This window comes from Pleurodeles waltl, chromosome 6 (genome assembly GCF_031143425.1).
Source record: "Pleurodeles waltl isolate 20211129_DDA chromosome 6, aPleWal1.hap1.20221129, whole genome shotgun sequence".
Classification (NCBI taxonomy): Eukaryota; Metazoa; Chordata; class Amphibia; order Caudata; family Salamandridae; genus Pleurodeles; species Pleurodeles waltl.
Genome location: NC_090445.1, coordinates 1,666,048,978 through 1,666,062,927, shown reverse-complemented (window position 1 = coordinate 1,666,062,927; position 13,950 = coordinate 1,666,048,978). Strand labels below are relative to the sequence as shown.

The window sequence follows — 13,950 nt, the reverse complement described above, 5'->3', positions numbered from 1 at the left end:
ACAATTATATACTAACAATTATCATGTAAAGTCCTTATTTATTGCTTTGCGCAGAGCTGGTTTGTAAGTGTCTTATTCTTGCAGGGTGAAACCACAGATTATGATAAAATTTCAAAATATGAGTCATTTATAGAGCTTTAGTTCAATCTGTCCCAGGTTTGTATTGGATGTGGATCCTGTAGAATTTCAAACCCTAAATGGGAAATGTGTGCGCGTATGTTTGGAGAGGGAGGGGGGCTGTGTATGTGTTTGGGGGATGGGGGGGATGTATGTGTGTGTTTGAGAAATAAAGACTTAGTCACATATATGCCAGATAAAAAATAAAATAAAAAAAAGAAGTTGGGCATGTTTTAACCTTGCAGATTAAAACATACTAAATTGAAGGCAGCAAGAGCAAAAACATCCGTTTAGCAACTAATACTAAACGTTTTGCAGTGCAGGATCTTCATTGATAATCAAACATTAGAATCTGTCCCACGCATGGGATCCTGGAAAACTAACACACACTTAAAATATTTTAAAGCACTCAAGCCCTACCAGTAACTTAGAACTCTGCAGCCTTTTACCATGCCAATTTACCACATTTCAAAGGTTTTTAATCTTAATGAACAAAAAACTCCTTGAAGAAAAAACAGAAACGTCCTTCGTAGCGTAACTGCTTGCTGCTCTACAATAGCTGAAAAACATACAGAAACTCCGAGAAATGTGGCCAGGTAGATGGCAGTCCTGAAGATTTAAGAAATAACAGACTATCCTATTGAAAATCCACTAACTTTCCCCATTAGACCATGCCTTGTATTGACAGATGCTGGAAATCAACAGTTGTTTTTTTACCAACTCGCACAAAGAGGATCTCAGAACACATCTGAAGGTTTCTAATACCGGTTTTTGCTTTAGAAAAGTAATTTTTCCCATTCCTGTGAGGTTTCACTTTAACATCTTTTGGTGTTTTAAATGTTATTTGACCAAAAAAATGTTGATTCTCCACTCCTTTCATTGGAAAAAAAATGCCAATGCTTTTTGTTAGTTGCACAAGCTGTGGGAGGAAAAAGGTTGCCAACTGTCGACATGCAGTGCCTGACCTATCTCTGTAACTCCCACACTGCAGAGGAATGGCTCCTTTACCAGAAAATGTCCCCAGGGACCTTCGAGTATTCACCTAAGAGGTATGCTGTGGGTGTCCTCCACATTCAGAAGGTCGGAGAAGAGAGCAACAGCGTCATAAAGCTGTAAGTAAAGGGGCTCCATCCATTGTGCCTGAATTATCTGCCCCTAAGGACTCCCTACAGAAGAGATCTATAGAAAGAAGTAGGTACAGGAGACACCACTACTCAAAACACAAGCATTAGGCTCAATCGATGTTAAAAATCCAGACAGTGAGGATCTACTCTTCCTCGGAATCTCCTGAGAGAGACCTGCTACCGGCAAGCATAATTCCTCTGAAAGACCCAGTGCAGACTTCACTTATGCCTTGATCTCTTCCAGTGACTCTGAAGGTCATAATTCTGCCAAAATCTTCACCAGTGATGCTCTGTGGTACATCAGAGAAGCATACAGTTCCCAAAACAGGTTCCTTCTACTCTAAAGAACCTGCTAACTCCGGCTGAGACACCCTGCTAGTTCTGCCTCCTTGTCAATGTCACCTCATAAAATAAAGCTATATGGCATGTTCTCCTTCAACATAGTCAAACTATTTTTCAGACACAGTCTCAATATTTTACACTCAATTGTTACCACCTGGCTTCCGATATAGAGTAGGAGATATTGGTGAGAAAGACTGCTAAGCTCAATACACTCATGTGGACCTCCCAGGAATACGTCTTTGGTGATTGTCAAGATGCAGCAATAGAGGACTCAATCAAGACCACTACTCCCGCTGGTTCCTGGCTTTGCAGAGGTTGAAAAACAAACGTTCTTGCCTCTAAGCAACAGCTAAAGGGTGTCTGAATCAATTTTAAAAATGTACATGCCAGCTGAACAAGATCTGGCGTCTAACACCAAATGCCAACAAGGCTCTCCTATAGTCTTAGTAGTGAGGAAGTGTTGCATTGCCATCCTAGAAAAAAACAAGTACCCAAATAGGAAGAGCGAAAGACAAGATGCTTTGGGCAGAAAAATTTGCAATAAGGATGACAGGGGCTTAAAATAGATTAGTGCTGCTGCTGTAGTAGGCTGATATGAACCAGCTTAATAGCAGTCCATGAAAATATATACAAATGATCTTACAAAGAAAGGCCAGGAGAAAACACTTTCTAGAAACCCTGTGTGAGGCACCTCTGGTATCCAAGAAATCAGTGCTTATTGGTACTTAGCAGATATCACCTCTAGAGAATACAACTCAACGGTCACAGTGTTACATCCTCCCAACTCCTTTCAAGAACGAGGCTCAACAAAATGTTATTTTCAGACCACACATGGATGAAGAGAAGCAGAGAATAAAGGCAGAGGGAAAGAACTTAAAGGAGGTTGTTTAACATCTCAGTACAGACAGTGGAGGTGTCCTCCACACCAGCCTTAAAGAGCTCAAACCCCTTTCTGGCAGCCACAAAGTCAATAACATTACCAGCCTCAAAAGATGCAACATTACCACTAAAAGTCATGAAGGTGTTGTGGTGCACACAATCAGCTGTGTTCTGGTAGAAAATATCAGGAAAATAGGATATTATTTGCCCTCTTTTTTTTCACTACATTTTATTTAGGTGGGTGGGAAGTATTACATTTCATGTCGAAGAGTGGTGAAGCATAACCAGAGATAGATATGTTAAAAATACAGTGCCACGTGGTTATGCTCTTTGGTTCAAAGCACCACCTGCCTCCTTGCCACCCAAGAAATCACCAACTTTTCAACTACCTCTACTGAAACACAGATTCCACAGAACCAGTCCTAACAGCCCAAAAAGGAAAAGATAGCTAGCTGCTCAAGGTATTTCCTTAATGAAAGGGCCAAAAGAAGTTTAAAAATCTATATTAGACTTTAAAAAAAACCTAACATGTGGATGAAAAGAGTAGATCTGAATAATGATTCTCCTCCATTAAATCATCTTCCAGCTAAAAGCAGGAGACTGCATGAGTTCCCTCGACCTTCAGGATATCTACTTTCACATCCCTGCGGTGTAAAACACAGGAAACCTATGATATTTCGGATAGGGAATTCACATTAACAACGCAGGGTTCTTCCATTTGGCTTAACATCTGCTCATGGATATGTTCTTAATGCTTATTTTTTCAAGGGCTTGGGCGGACAGGGAAAAAACGTACCATGTCAATATGCTGGAACTCAGGGCTGTCCGCCTAGCCTCAAGTCTTTCCTTTCATCGCAGACAACCAATAGGATTTCTGATCAAGACTGACAAACTACGACTGTGCAGTCACAACAAAGGAAAATCATATTGCATATTCTTTAGATTGAGACCCAATAAGAATGTGGCTAATTCCCAGGGTTTTGTCAAAAATTGTGCTTTTCTCCAAGGCATCCAGAACAGTCAAAATGTACGCACTGACTGGACAAAGCAATGAAAATCATGACTCCTGGACAACGTAATGCAGGGACAATTTATCTGAAAATTTGCCTCCAGATATTCAGGGTCAGATTTTCACTTTTGATAAACCAGTCAAAATGTTCTATATGCTTTTTCCGGTCCGCTAGTTCTTGATCCTGAAATTCAAGCAATTAAGGTCTAGAAAAAGCCTCAGTGTTCCAGACTAGCAGACAATGGTGCTTCTTTACCTTTCCAGGGCACCTTACAATGGAAGAGCTTGGATCTCCTTACATAATTCCAGGAATGAGTGTTCCAAGTCTAGCATCCTTGAACTTGGTTACATTGCTCCTGAATTTGTCTAGTACTGGTATTTCAACTTGTCAAAAGACTGCATGGAAAATCGTAAAGAATCAAAAATGGAACCAATTCTTCTTATGGTGTCAAAAGAAAAAAGCACACCCTACCTACTATCAGGAAGATGTGATTCCTCCACATCTTCTACATCTAGCTGAAACAGGCCTGCAGAGTTCAATCTGAGTGCATTTAGCAGCCATCATGAGACTTTTTTAACCATTCAAGTTGTCACAGATTTTCTAGAAAGTTTAAAGAAGGTTCTTCTTTCCATCTGGAAACCAACACACACCCTTGGGGGCCTAAAGTCCTCTTTTTAACCTTACTGGCTCATCAACGTAATCTGACACAAAGCCTTTTTGCATTATTATATTTTGTGTTACGTTCATTCTCAGACAGCTATCGCAACAGTCTCTGGGGTTCGTGAAATCCAAGCACTGTCAATTGAAGAAACTGGACACGGTTTTCCATTTGGATAGAATATATTGAAGGACTAATCTAACTTTTCTTCACAAGGTGGTTTTGAATTTTCATTTAAATCTTTCTCTTTACCAGTACCTTTCAAGAACCTTAGTACTCCATTACTATTGTGTCTTTATATATAGAGTATCTATAAAAGAGTTAAAGAAAGCTTCAAGAGTTTATTAACTATGGCTCATTACGATCAATTTATCCAGGCTTAACCCAGGCCTATTTGACAAGGGGAAAAGTGACATCAGCTTACTTGCTAAATGCCCCACTTTGAGAGACTTGTAAAGATGCAAAAGAGAAATCTGTGCAAACCCTTAACAATTATTACTGATTGGACACAGATCTGGAGCAGATGCAGCAGTATGTGCTACAGGTGGTAACCTTTTTGCTCAAGGTATTTTTAGCATTTGGTTAACGTTTTGTTCAGTCTACTAGTTGGGTGTTTTCTCTATTCAAGAAGCTTTGATGAGGAACAATTTTGCTATTCTATTTCCAAACTTTATGACCATCAGCAAAGATCCTACGATGCAGAAGGAAAATGAACTAACAAGGCCTGCATTTATCTATCTTACTGATAGCACTTTGAATGCTTTTAAATTCACCATCTATTGCCTAATTGATATATTTATGTATAAAGTGTTCTGAAATCCTAGGAGGTGTAAATGCTAATATTTAGGCTTATAATTAATATACCAGAGGTCACAGAGCTAGGATTGCAACTGAGTAGTTCTCCCATCATTTACTTTTACAAATCTCTCTTCATTGCATCCATCAAAATACTTTATGAAGTACCTCAGTAGAGTGGAATGTATTAAAAATGTGATGGAAGTAACAAACCTATTTAATATCAATTTCACAGAGTGTGCATGAATGGAAGAATCGCCTCAAGAACTGTGATGAGACAGCAATGAAAAATATATACTAATATTGCATGGCAACCAGAGGTACCTCAGCACACAAGGGTAAGACCAAGCTTTGAATCCATCTATATGGGACTGAAGGGAAAGTCAAATGGTGGCAAATCCAAATTAGAAAAACAACTAACGGGCAAAGCATTGTCGTAATTGCTGGCATTACCTGTGATTCACCAAATTTGTTTTAACCCATTTAGCCAAAGAATCCCCAAGTGCAGATTTTAATACTCTAAAATACGGCAACCACATAATTAACCCCTCCCATGCCCGGGACGAGCTGATCTCCTCCAGGCACACAGCTGCATGTGTCCCTGGGACGAGACCAGCTCGTGGGCCTCCCTCTCAAATCCCCGGAAGGAGAAATCGCTTCCCCTTCCAACCCCACCCCCCCAGTCACATCTGATGACGTCAGCATGCAAATCACGCGCTGACCTCATCAGAGGTCACCTCGGATCGCGCTGGAAGCATGCCTTTGCATTTCTCTTCCAACCAGGAGGTGGGGCAGGAGAGACAAGAAAGGAAACACCTTTCCTTTTTTGTCTCACAGCATTTCTGCTGCCCGATCGCCATGCCATCGTCATCATTTCAGCCTATTTTTGGAAGGCCCACAGACAGCCCACCAGGGAAGATGTTTTTTTTCAAAATAAGAGGAGTGGGGTATGGCCATACCCTCACCCCAAATAAATCGGCCCAAAGTTGATCTGCCCACCAGTAGCCACATTGGGCAATTACCCCCGATCCACACCCCGTGGAAAGAGGGGGGGGGGGGGACACACATGGGGGGGGACACACATGGGGGGGGGGGGTTGCGGGGAGGGGCAGAAAGTCTACTAGATGCCAGGGAATTTAAAAAAATACATTAAAAAAAAAAAAAAGTGGGGTGGTGGCTACCAACCAGTATGGGCCTTGTTATGCCCCCACCCCAACTGAAGGAGGTAACAGTCTTTCAGCTCTTCCCCGTACACTATAACATCTTAGCCCACGGCAAGCAAGAGAACATTTGATTAATTTGGGTTCTGGTTTTACATCTGGGCCATGACACCTTGGTAACTCTCAAAATCGTCCCACTTGGAATGGGGAGGGCTGCACTTTTTGGACTTTGAGACGCTGCCATGTAGAAAAATCCACAAGACCTAGACACATCAGAAAACAAAACATCGGGTTGATTCCAGGGTGGTGTGCTTCACATGCACCCTGCACCATTTTCTTACCCACAATGCCCTGCAAACCTCCAACTTTGCTGGAAATCACACATTTTTCCCACATTTTTGTGATGGAACCTTCTGGAATCTGCAGGAATCCACAAACTTCCTACCACCCAACATTGTTTCATCTATACCGATAAAAATTCTGCTACACTTGTCAGCCTGAAAATGATTTTTTTCCCCAAACTGCCCTTTTGGACCTGCTTTGGTTCACCCTCAATTTCGACATGTTTTTGGCTCTTCCCTGTCACAGGTACTTGGCCTACCTACACAAGTGAGGTATCATTTTTACTGGGAGACTGAGGGGAACGTGTCCCAGTGCGGTGATCCCACACAAATGCAGGAACATTTTTATTTTTTAGCTACATTTGAGGTTTGATGAGGATTCTGGGTAAGAAAACATTGGGGGACCCACACAAGTCACACCTTCCTTGACTCCCTCGGGTGTCTAGTTTTTAGAAATGTCTGGGTTTGATAGGTTTCCCTAGATGGCTGCTGAGCCCAGGACCAAAAACACAGGTGCCCCCCCAACCACTCTCCCTGCTCCGCAAAAACTGGTTGTTTTGTATTTGATAATTTTGATGTGTCCAGATAGTGTTTTGGGGCATTTCCTGTTGCGGACGCTAGGCCTACCCACAGAAGTGAGGTACCATTTTTATTGGGGTACATGGGAGAACGCTGGGTGGAAGGACATTTGTGGCTCCTCTCAGATTCCAGAACTTTCTGTCACCGAAATGAGGAAAAAGTATTTTTGTGGCCAGATTGAGGTTTGCAAAGGATTCTGGGTAACAGAACCTGGTGAGAGCCCCACAAGTCACCCCATCTTGGATTCCCCTAGGTGTCTAGTTTTCAAAAATGCGCAGGTTTGGTAGGTTGCCCTAGGTGCCGGCTGAGCTAGAGGCCAAAATCTACAGCTAGGCACTTTGCAAAAAACACATCAGATTTCAATGTAAAAATGTGATGTGTTCATGTTGTGTTTCCTGTCGCGAGCATTAGGCCTACCCACGCAAGTGAGGTACCATTTTTTTTTTTTTTTACATTGGGAGACTTGGTGGAAACACAGAATAGCAAAACAAGTGTTATTGCCCCTTGTCTTTCTCTACATTTCTTCCTTCGAAATGTACGAGTGTGTAAAAAAAAAAAAAGAAAAAAAAGACATCTATTTGAGAAATGCCCTGTCATTCACATGCTAGTACGGGCACCCCGGAATTCAGAGATGTGCAAATAACCACTGCTTCTCAACACCTTACCTTGTGCCCATTTTGGAAATAAAAAAGTTTTCTTGATACCTATGTTTCACTCTTTATATTTCAGCAAATGAATTGATGTATACCCGGTATAGAATGAAAACACATTGCAAGGTGCAGGTCATTCACTGGCTTTGGGCAGGGCCGGCTTTTGGGCGTTGCGAGCGGTGAGACCATACCGTGCACTGACCTCAGGGGGGCGCTGTGTTGTGTTTAGAAATAACTTCCGAAACTTGTGATTTAAAAGCACCTGCTGAAAAGTTCCTTGTGCGTTTAGCTTTCAAGAAACAATTAAAATGTCAAGATACTTCTTGTGATTAATGTTCCTGCTAGAGCGAGAGAGATAGGTGTTTTGCCTAGTGGTAGCTTTGACTCAACAAAGTAGCATAGAGGGTTAATATGCCTGCTGCAAAAATAGAACTATGGGGCATACTTAAGAAAAGTGGCGCGCCATGTCTTGAGGAGTTTCCTGAATGTCAAGAGGTCTTGGGTCTGACGAAGGTGGAGCAGTAGGGTGTTCCAGGTCTTGGCGGCTAGGTGAGAGAAGGATCTTCCTCCGGCGGTGGTGCGGCGGATGGGTGGGGGTGTGGAAGGTGAGTCTGTCGTTGAGGTAGGCTGGGCCTGTGTCGTGGAGGGCCTTGTGTGCGTGGATGAGGAGTTTGAAGGTGATCCTCTTTGATACTGGTAGCCAGTGAAGGTCTCTGAGGTGGGGGGAAATGTGGTCGCGGCGTGGGATGTCCAGAATGAGGTGGGCGGATGCGTTCTGGATTCTTTGCAGCTTTGTTAGGAGTTTGGTTGTTATTCCTGCATATAGGGTGTTTCCATAGACCAATCGGCTGCTGACCAGGGCGTGGGTGACTGTTTTCCTGGTTTCGACGGGAATCCACTTGAAGATTTTGCGGAGAGTGTTGTAGCTGGAAGAGGAGATGGCATTGACCTGCTGAGTCATGCTGAGTGTGGACTCCAAGATGAAGCCTAGGTTGCATGCGTGCGTGGGTGGTGGGTGAGGGCGCGGTTCCTAGGGAGGTGGCCCACCAGGAGTCATTCCAAGTTGAGGGGTTGGTGCCAAAGATGAGGATTTCTGTCTTGTCTGTGTTTAACTTGAGGTGGCTTGATTCCATCCAGCTGGAGATGGCGTGAAGTCCGTTGTGGAGGTTGTTCTTTGCAGTTGTAGGGTCTTTCGTGAGGGAGAGGATGAGCTGAGTGTTGTCTGCGTAGGAAACTATGTTGATGTGGTGGGTTCGTGCCATGTTGGCGAGGGGGGCGTCAGAAAAGTTTACGCTAGTCCGGCGCTTTGCAGGATTAGCGTCAAAAAATGTTTACGCTAATCTTGCAAAGCACCCAGAGGCCCACTGTAACCAATGGCACCCTCTTTTTAATGCCTGCTCTGGGCAGGCGTTAAAAGTGCCGGAAAAAAATGACGTAAGCTAACAGATTTCTTTGCGTCATTTTTTGGCTCCCCTAACGGGGGGGATGCCCTCTTTGCATACATTATGTCTGGCGCAGGAATAATGTAGTGCAAAGGGTTACAAAAGGGCGCAATGCATGCATTGTGCCTCTTTGCAAATATGGCGCAGCGTTTTTGGCCTTCTAACGCCACATTAGTGTAAATGAAATGACACTAATGTGGAGTTAGAATGGCACTAGGGGTTTTTAAATATGCCCCTATGGCAGTGCTCAATTTGAGCTTGTTGTTTCCGGTGCATAGCACCAGCACTTATTTTTGAGGGCCGGTGCTTATTTTTCTGCCTCAAGCATTTGCTGTGAGAAAAAGACACATATGGGAAAGACGGAGGAAGAGAAAAACGAAAAAGCACCACAATGGGTAAAAGCAGAAATCTGCAAGAGTGAGCTGAAGGGGCAGGGAGCACCTGTAAATGGATTGAAGAGGCCCGAGATTTTGAAAAAAGTGGCGCTGCACACAGGGCTGCATCACTGTTCTTGTGCCCCTTAGCGCTCCCCTAACACCACCATGTGTGCGCTGTATTTGAAATACGGTGCCACATGGCGGTAGTTAAGGGACTAGTGTCAGAATTTTTTATGCTAGTCCGGAGCTTTGCAGGATTAGTGTACATTTTTTTTTTATTGCTAATCCTGCAAAGCACCCGGAGGCCCATTGCAACCAATTGACGCCTCCTTTTGACGCCTGCTCTAGGCAGGCGTTAAAAGTGACGAAAAAAAACTATGCAAAGAAATCCGTCAGATTTCTTTGCGCCATTTTCTTGGCCCTCCCTAACGGAGGAATGCCACCTTTGCATACATTATGCCTGGTGGAAGCATAATGTAGCAACAAAGGGATACAAAGTGGCGCAATGCATGCATTGCACCACTTTGCAAATATGGCACGGTGTTTTTGGCCTTCTAACGCCACATTAGTGTTAAAAACAAATGGCGCTAATGTGGTGTTCAAAAGAGCTAGGGGCTCTTAAATATGCCCCTATATTTGCCGGGTGGTATTGAGTGAAACCAAGGAGGAGGTCATGGGGTGGGCGCGCCACAATAAACTGTCGCACAGGGCCCCACCAGTCCCAAAGCCGGCCCTGGCTCTGGGTACCTAGGGTTCTTGATGAACATACAAGCCCTACATAGCCCCGCAACCAGAAGAGTCCAGCAGACATAACAGTATATTGCTTTAAAAAATCTGACATTGCAGGAAAAAGTTACAGAGTAAAACTAGGAGAAAAATTGCTGTTTTTATTCACCTCAATTTCAATATTTTTTCATTTCAACTGTTATTTTCTGTGGAAAACCCATGTAGGATCGACACAAATTACTCCTTGCTGAATTCAGAATTTTGTCTACTTAAACTGTTTAGCTTTCCGGGATCCAGCCTTGGTTTCATACCCATTTCTTTCAGTAACTGGAAGGAGGCGGAAAGCACATATATATATATATATATATATATATATATATATATATATATATATATATATATATATATATATATATATATATATATTAAAAAATGGGGTATGTCCCAGTAAAATGCCAAAATTGTGTTGAAAAATTAGGTTTTCTGATTCAAGTCTGCCTGTTCCTGAAAGCTGGGAAGCTGGTGATTTTAGCACCGCAAACCCTTTGTTGATGCCATTTTCAGGCAAAAAAAAAAAAAAAACACAGGCATTCTTCTGCAGCCCTTTTTTCCTTTTCTTTTTTAAAAAAAAACTTTCGCTGTGTTTTGGCTAATTTCTTGGTCTCCTTTAGGGATAACCCACAAACTCTGGGTACCTTTGGAATTCCTAGGATGTGGAAATAAAGGACGCAAATTTGGCGTGGGTAGCTTATGTGGACAAAAAGTTATGAGGGCCTAAGCGCGAACTGCTCCAAATAGCCAAAAAAAGGCCTGGCACATGAGGGAGAAAAGGCCTGGCAGCGAAGGGGTTAATGGCAAAACAACTTAACATACGAATGTAAGTGAAATCAAGCAACAAAGAAAACAAAGGTGTCGTAGAACATATATACATTTCACTTTTCATCTATACAGTAGGTACCCACTGATTTATCCGTAGTGCTTTCATGGCTCTGCTTTCTGGAAACCCCATTTCTGTCAGCTGTCTCAATGCTGTCTCATCAACCCGATCTTCCTCATCCTCGTCCAACATAGCTGCCATAAAAAATAAAATGGCAAAAAGAGGTTAGTTAATGAACGTAGCAGTGAGCAGCATTAAGTTCAACACTTCAGATCATCAGTTTTTATTTGTTTTGTTGCTGCTCCCACCAGGGCCCTGGCAAACAGCAGAGACAGTGTGTTCGCTTCCCAGGATGTCTGAAAACATCTGAAACATGGGTAGAATGCTGGCAGGTTTAGAGCAGATTCAATGTGATGGGCAAGCCCTCCACGGTGCAAGGCTGGGACATTGTCAAGAGACAATACAGGTTTGGAATAAACTCCCTTCCCCTGTATGGAAGACAAACAGCATGAACAAAGTCAGGCTAATGACCGAGGTGCACGAGGTGGATTCACCAAAATACAAAGGGTAGCAGGAGATCACACACCCTTTGATACCAAATGACTTCTCTGCTTTGAATGCTTATTTACCCACAGGGCCTCAACAATATCCTATTTGCTAGTGCTGGCAAAGTGGGAAGACAAAGTAAAGAGTAAACATTGATCCTGAGCTTGTTATTGCCCTCAACCACCCAAACAGAGGTAGCAATGACCGCACCAGAGGTACTAAAGTACAGCAGCTGCTATGTCGGGTTACCCCCAATTAATAGCCATGACTACCATTTTTAGAAGTCTGCATTTAAAGCCAGTGTATTACAGTGATTTGACCTCTTCCTCATCCTTGCTAAGTGCTTAAAAAGTGTCTGAAGCTTCAGATTTCATTCCAAGTGAGCAATTTAATTAGTTTGGTAAAATGACTCAGTGAGATAATCATTTTCTGTTTGGGTCACAAGTCCACACCCCAACCAGGCTCACTAGTTACCTGATTTAAAATGGCCTGTCTGCCAGGCCAGAAGAGGGAAGTGCTCCTCTGGCCTGGCGAAGGACAGACTTATACATCAAGATCTGTGCCAGGCAGGTGGAGATCTAGGTTTTCAGTAGTCTGCATCATGGGAGCTCTGCTGAAGGCATTTAAAGTTTGCCGACCTAGCACCATGTTTAAATCACTGATGCAACAAAGTGTTTTGTAATTCAAGATTTAAAAAAACACTCCTGAAAAGTGTGTTTGTGGGAGGGAAGTGGGGAGGTTGTGTTTGTCCCCGAGATGCAGGACATGTGGGGAGTCATTACTTGGGGTTCCTGTTTGGGACTGCCAGGTTTCCCCATGTGGTTCGTAACAGGAAAAAAGGTTCTTCGGAACATCTGTTCTAAACATGGTGAACAATCCGAAGTGCTTTGACCAATGGTACAATGTTCAGAGACATGGCGGTCAAAGGTTACCCACATCTGACGAACTCTAGAAATGGCACTAAACCTTCTAATTTTTAACAGTTCACATTATGTTCAGATTCACATCACTCTTTAGGAAGCAACATAAGTGAACTGTAAACTCAGAACAAAGTCTACGCAATCATAACCAGCATCTCAGGGCAAGCATTCTATTATCTGAGGTCGACCACAGGAAGGTCTCAAGGTGTGTTTAAGGAGTTTTAAGTGAAAGAGTTTGGGACACTTTAAGGAAACATGGAAGAAAGTTAATTTTGATGGAGCTGATCCTCCTAAGCCACAAAGAGACTCATCATCGCCTTAAAAAGGATGAAAAGAATCTTAAATAATAGATTCAGGACTTATTGGCTTTTAGTCTTTTTAAATCAATATGTGTGGCTCACAAAAGTAGTAATAAAATAAGTAATCAACAGGATAAACAGAATCCATGTTCATCCTTGAAAAAAATAATTTCTTTAATTAAAATCTTCTTTAATTGAACAATAAAAAAATGTCAATTCACTACATCGTAGCCAAGGCATTTCGTTCACTTAAGACTTCAAGGCTAAAAAAAAAGTATATTTAAGCAAACCACCGGGTACAGTGACATTTCAGTTGCATATGTAGTCAACCCAGTGTTCTGAATTGAACAAGGTTACATTAAGTCCCTGATGTGTTGTAAACCCTCTCGATACGGTGGGACAGCACAGTCAAATGGCAATCCATTGTGAATTTTCTAAGGATCTGCGAGTCCCATATTGTTTCTCTTCGAGGGATTAAATTAACAAAATAAGTCAAATATATCCAGGTCTTTACGGTATGATCACTCCTTTGTCTCCTTCCCTGTTCAAGCCCTGGAACAAAAGGAGTCTCTGCATCCTGTTGATTACTCATTTTATAACTTTTTTTGTGAACCACGCATAGTGATTTAAAAGGACTAAAAAACAGTCCGTGCTGAATCTATTATTTAAGACCTGTTTAAGAAGTTTCTCCGGGATGGAAAGTTAAGGTTTGGCTTTCCTGATTCTTGCCCTATTCGTGTGAACTTTGCACTGAATACAGTGACCGGTGCCGTTTTCTGCTGCCTCAGCCTTTGTATTCAATACAAGGATGAAAAGGATATGAAGAAATAGTGGAACGCTGGACCAATATAAGGCATTATCATCATTTGGAACTGTAACTCCCAAATACAGAATTGAGTCGAATGGGCATTCAAAGCCCCATCTATATGCAAGCCACCTGGCACAGCCTTGGAAGGGTCAGGATGCTGTGGAAACTGTCTGGCAGGAGTGGAAAGGCTCAAGGAACACACTGTGGCTCTGCTTTCTTATTAGTGTTCAATGGCAGATTCAACTGGTTTTGGCAAAAATATTTTTTCCCTGTCCCCACAAACGCAAGTGGATCGCATCC

At 42.6% G+C, this 13,950-nt stretch overlaps 1 protein-coding gene across 1 annotated transcript in view; it reads right to left on the bottom strand.

Moving 5' to 3' along the window:
• UBAC1 (UBA domain containing 1) overlaps nucleotides 1–13,950 on the bottom strand; it is a 114,082-nt gene that overhangs the window by 42,227 nt on the left and 57,905 nt on the right. Inside the window, exon 6 of the mRNA XM_069241638.1 lies at nucleotides 11,163–11,271. Within this exon, the coding sequence (XP_069097739.1) occupies nucleotides 11,163–11,271 (109 nt within the window). The remainder of the gene's footprint in view (nucleotides 1–11,162; nucleotides 11,272–13,950) is intronic.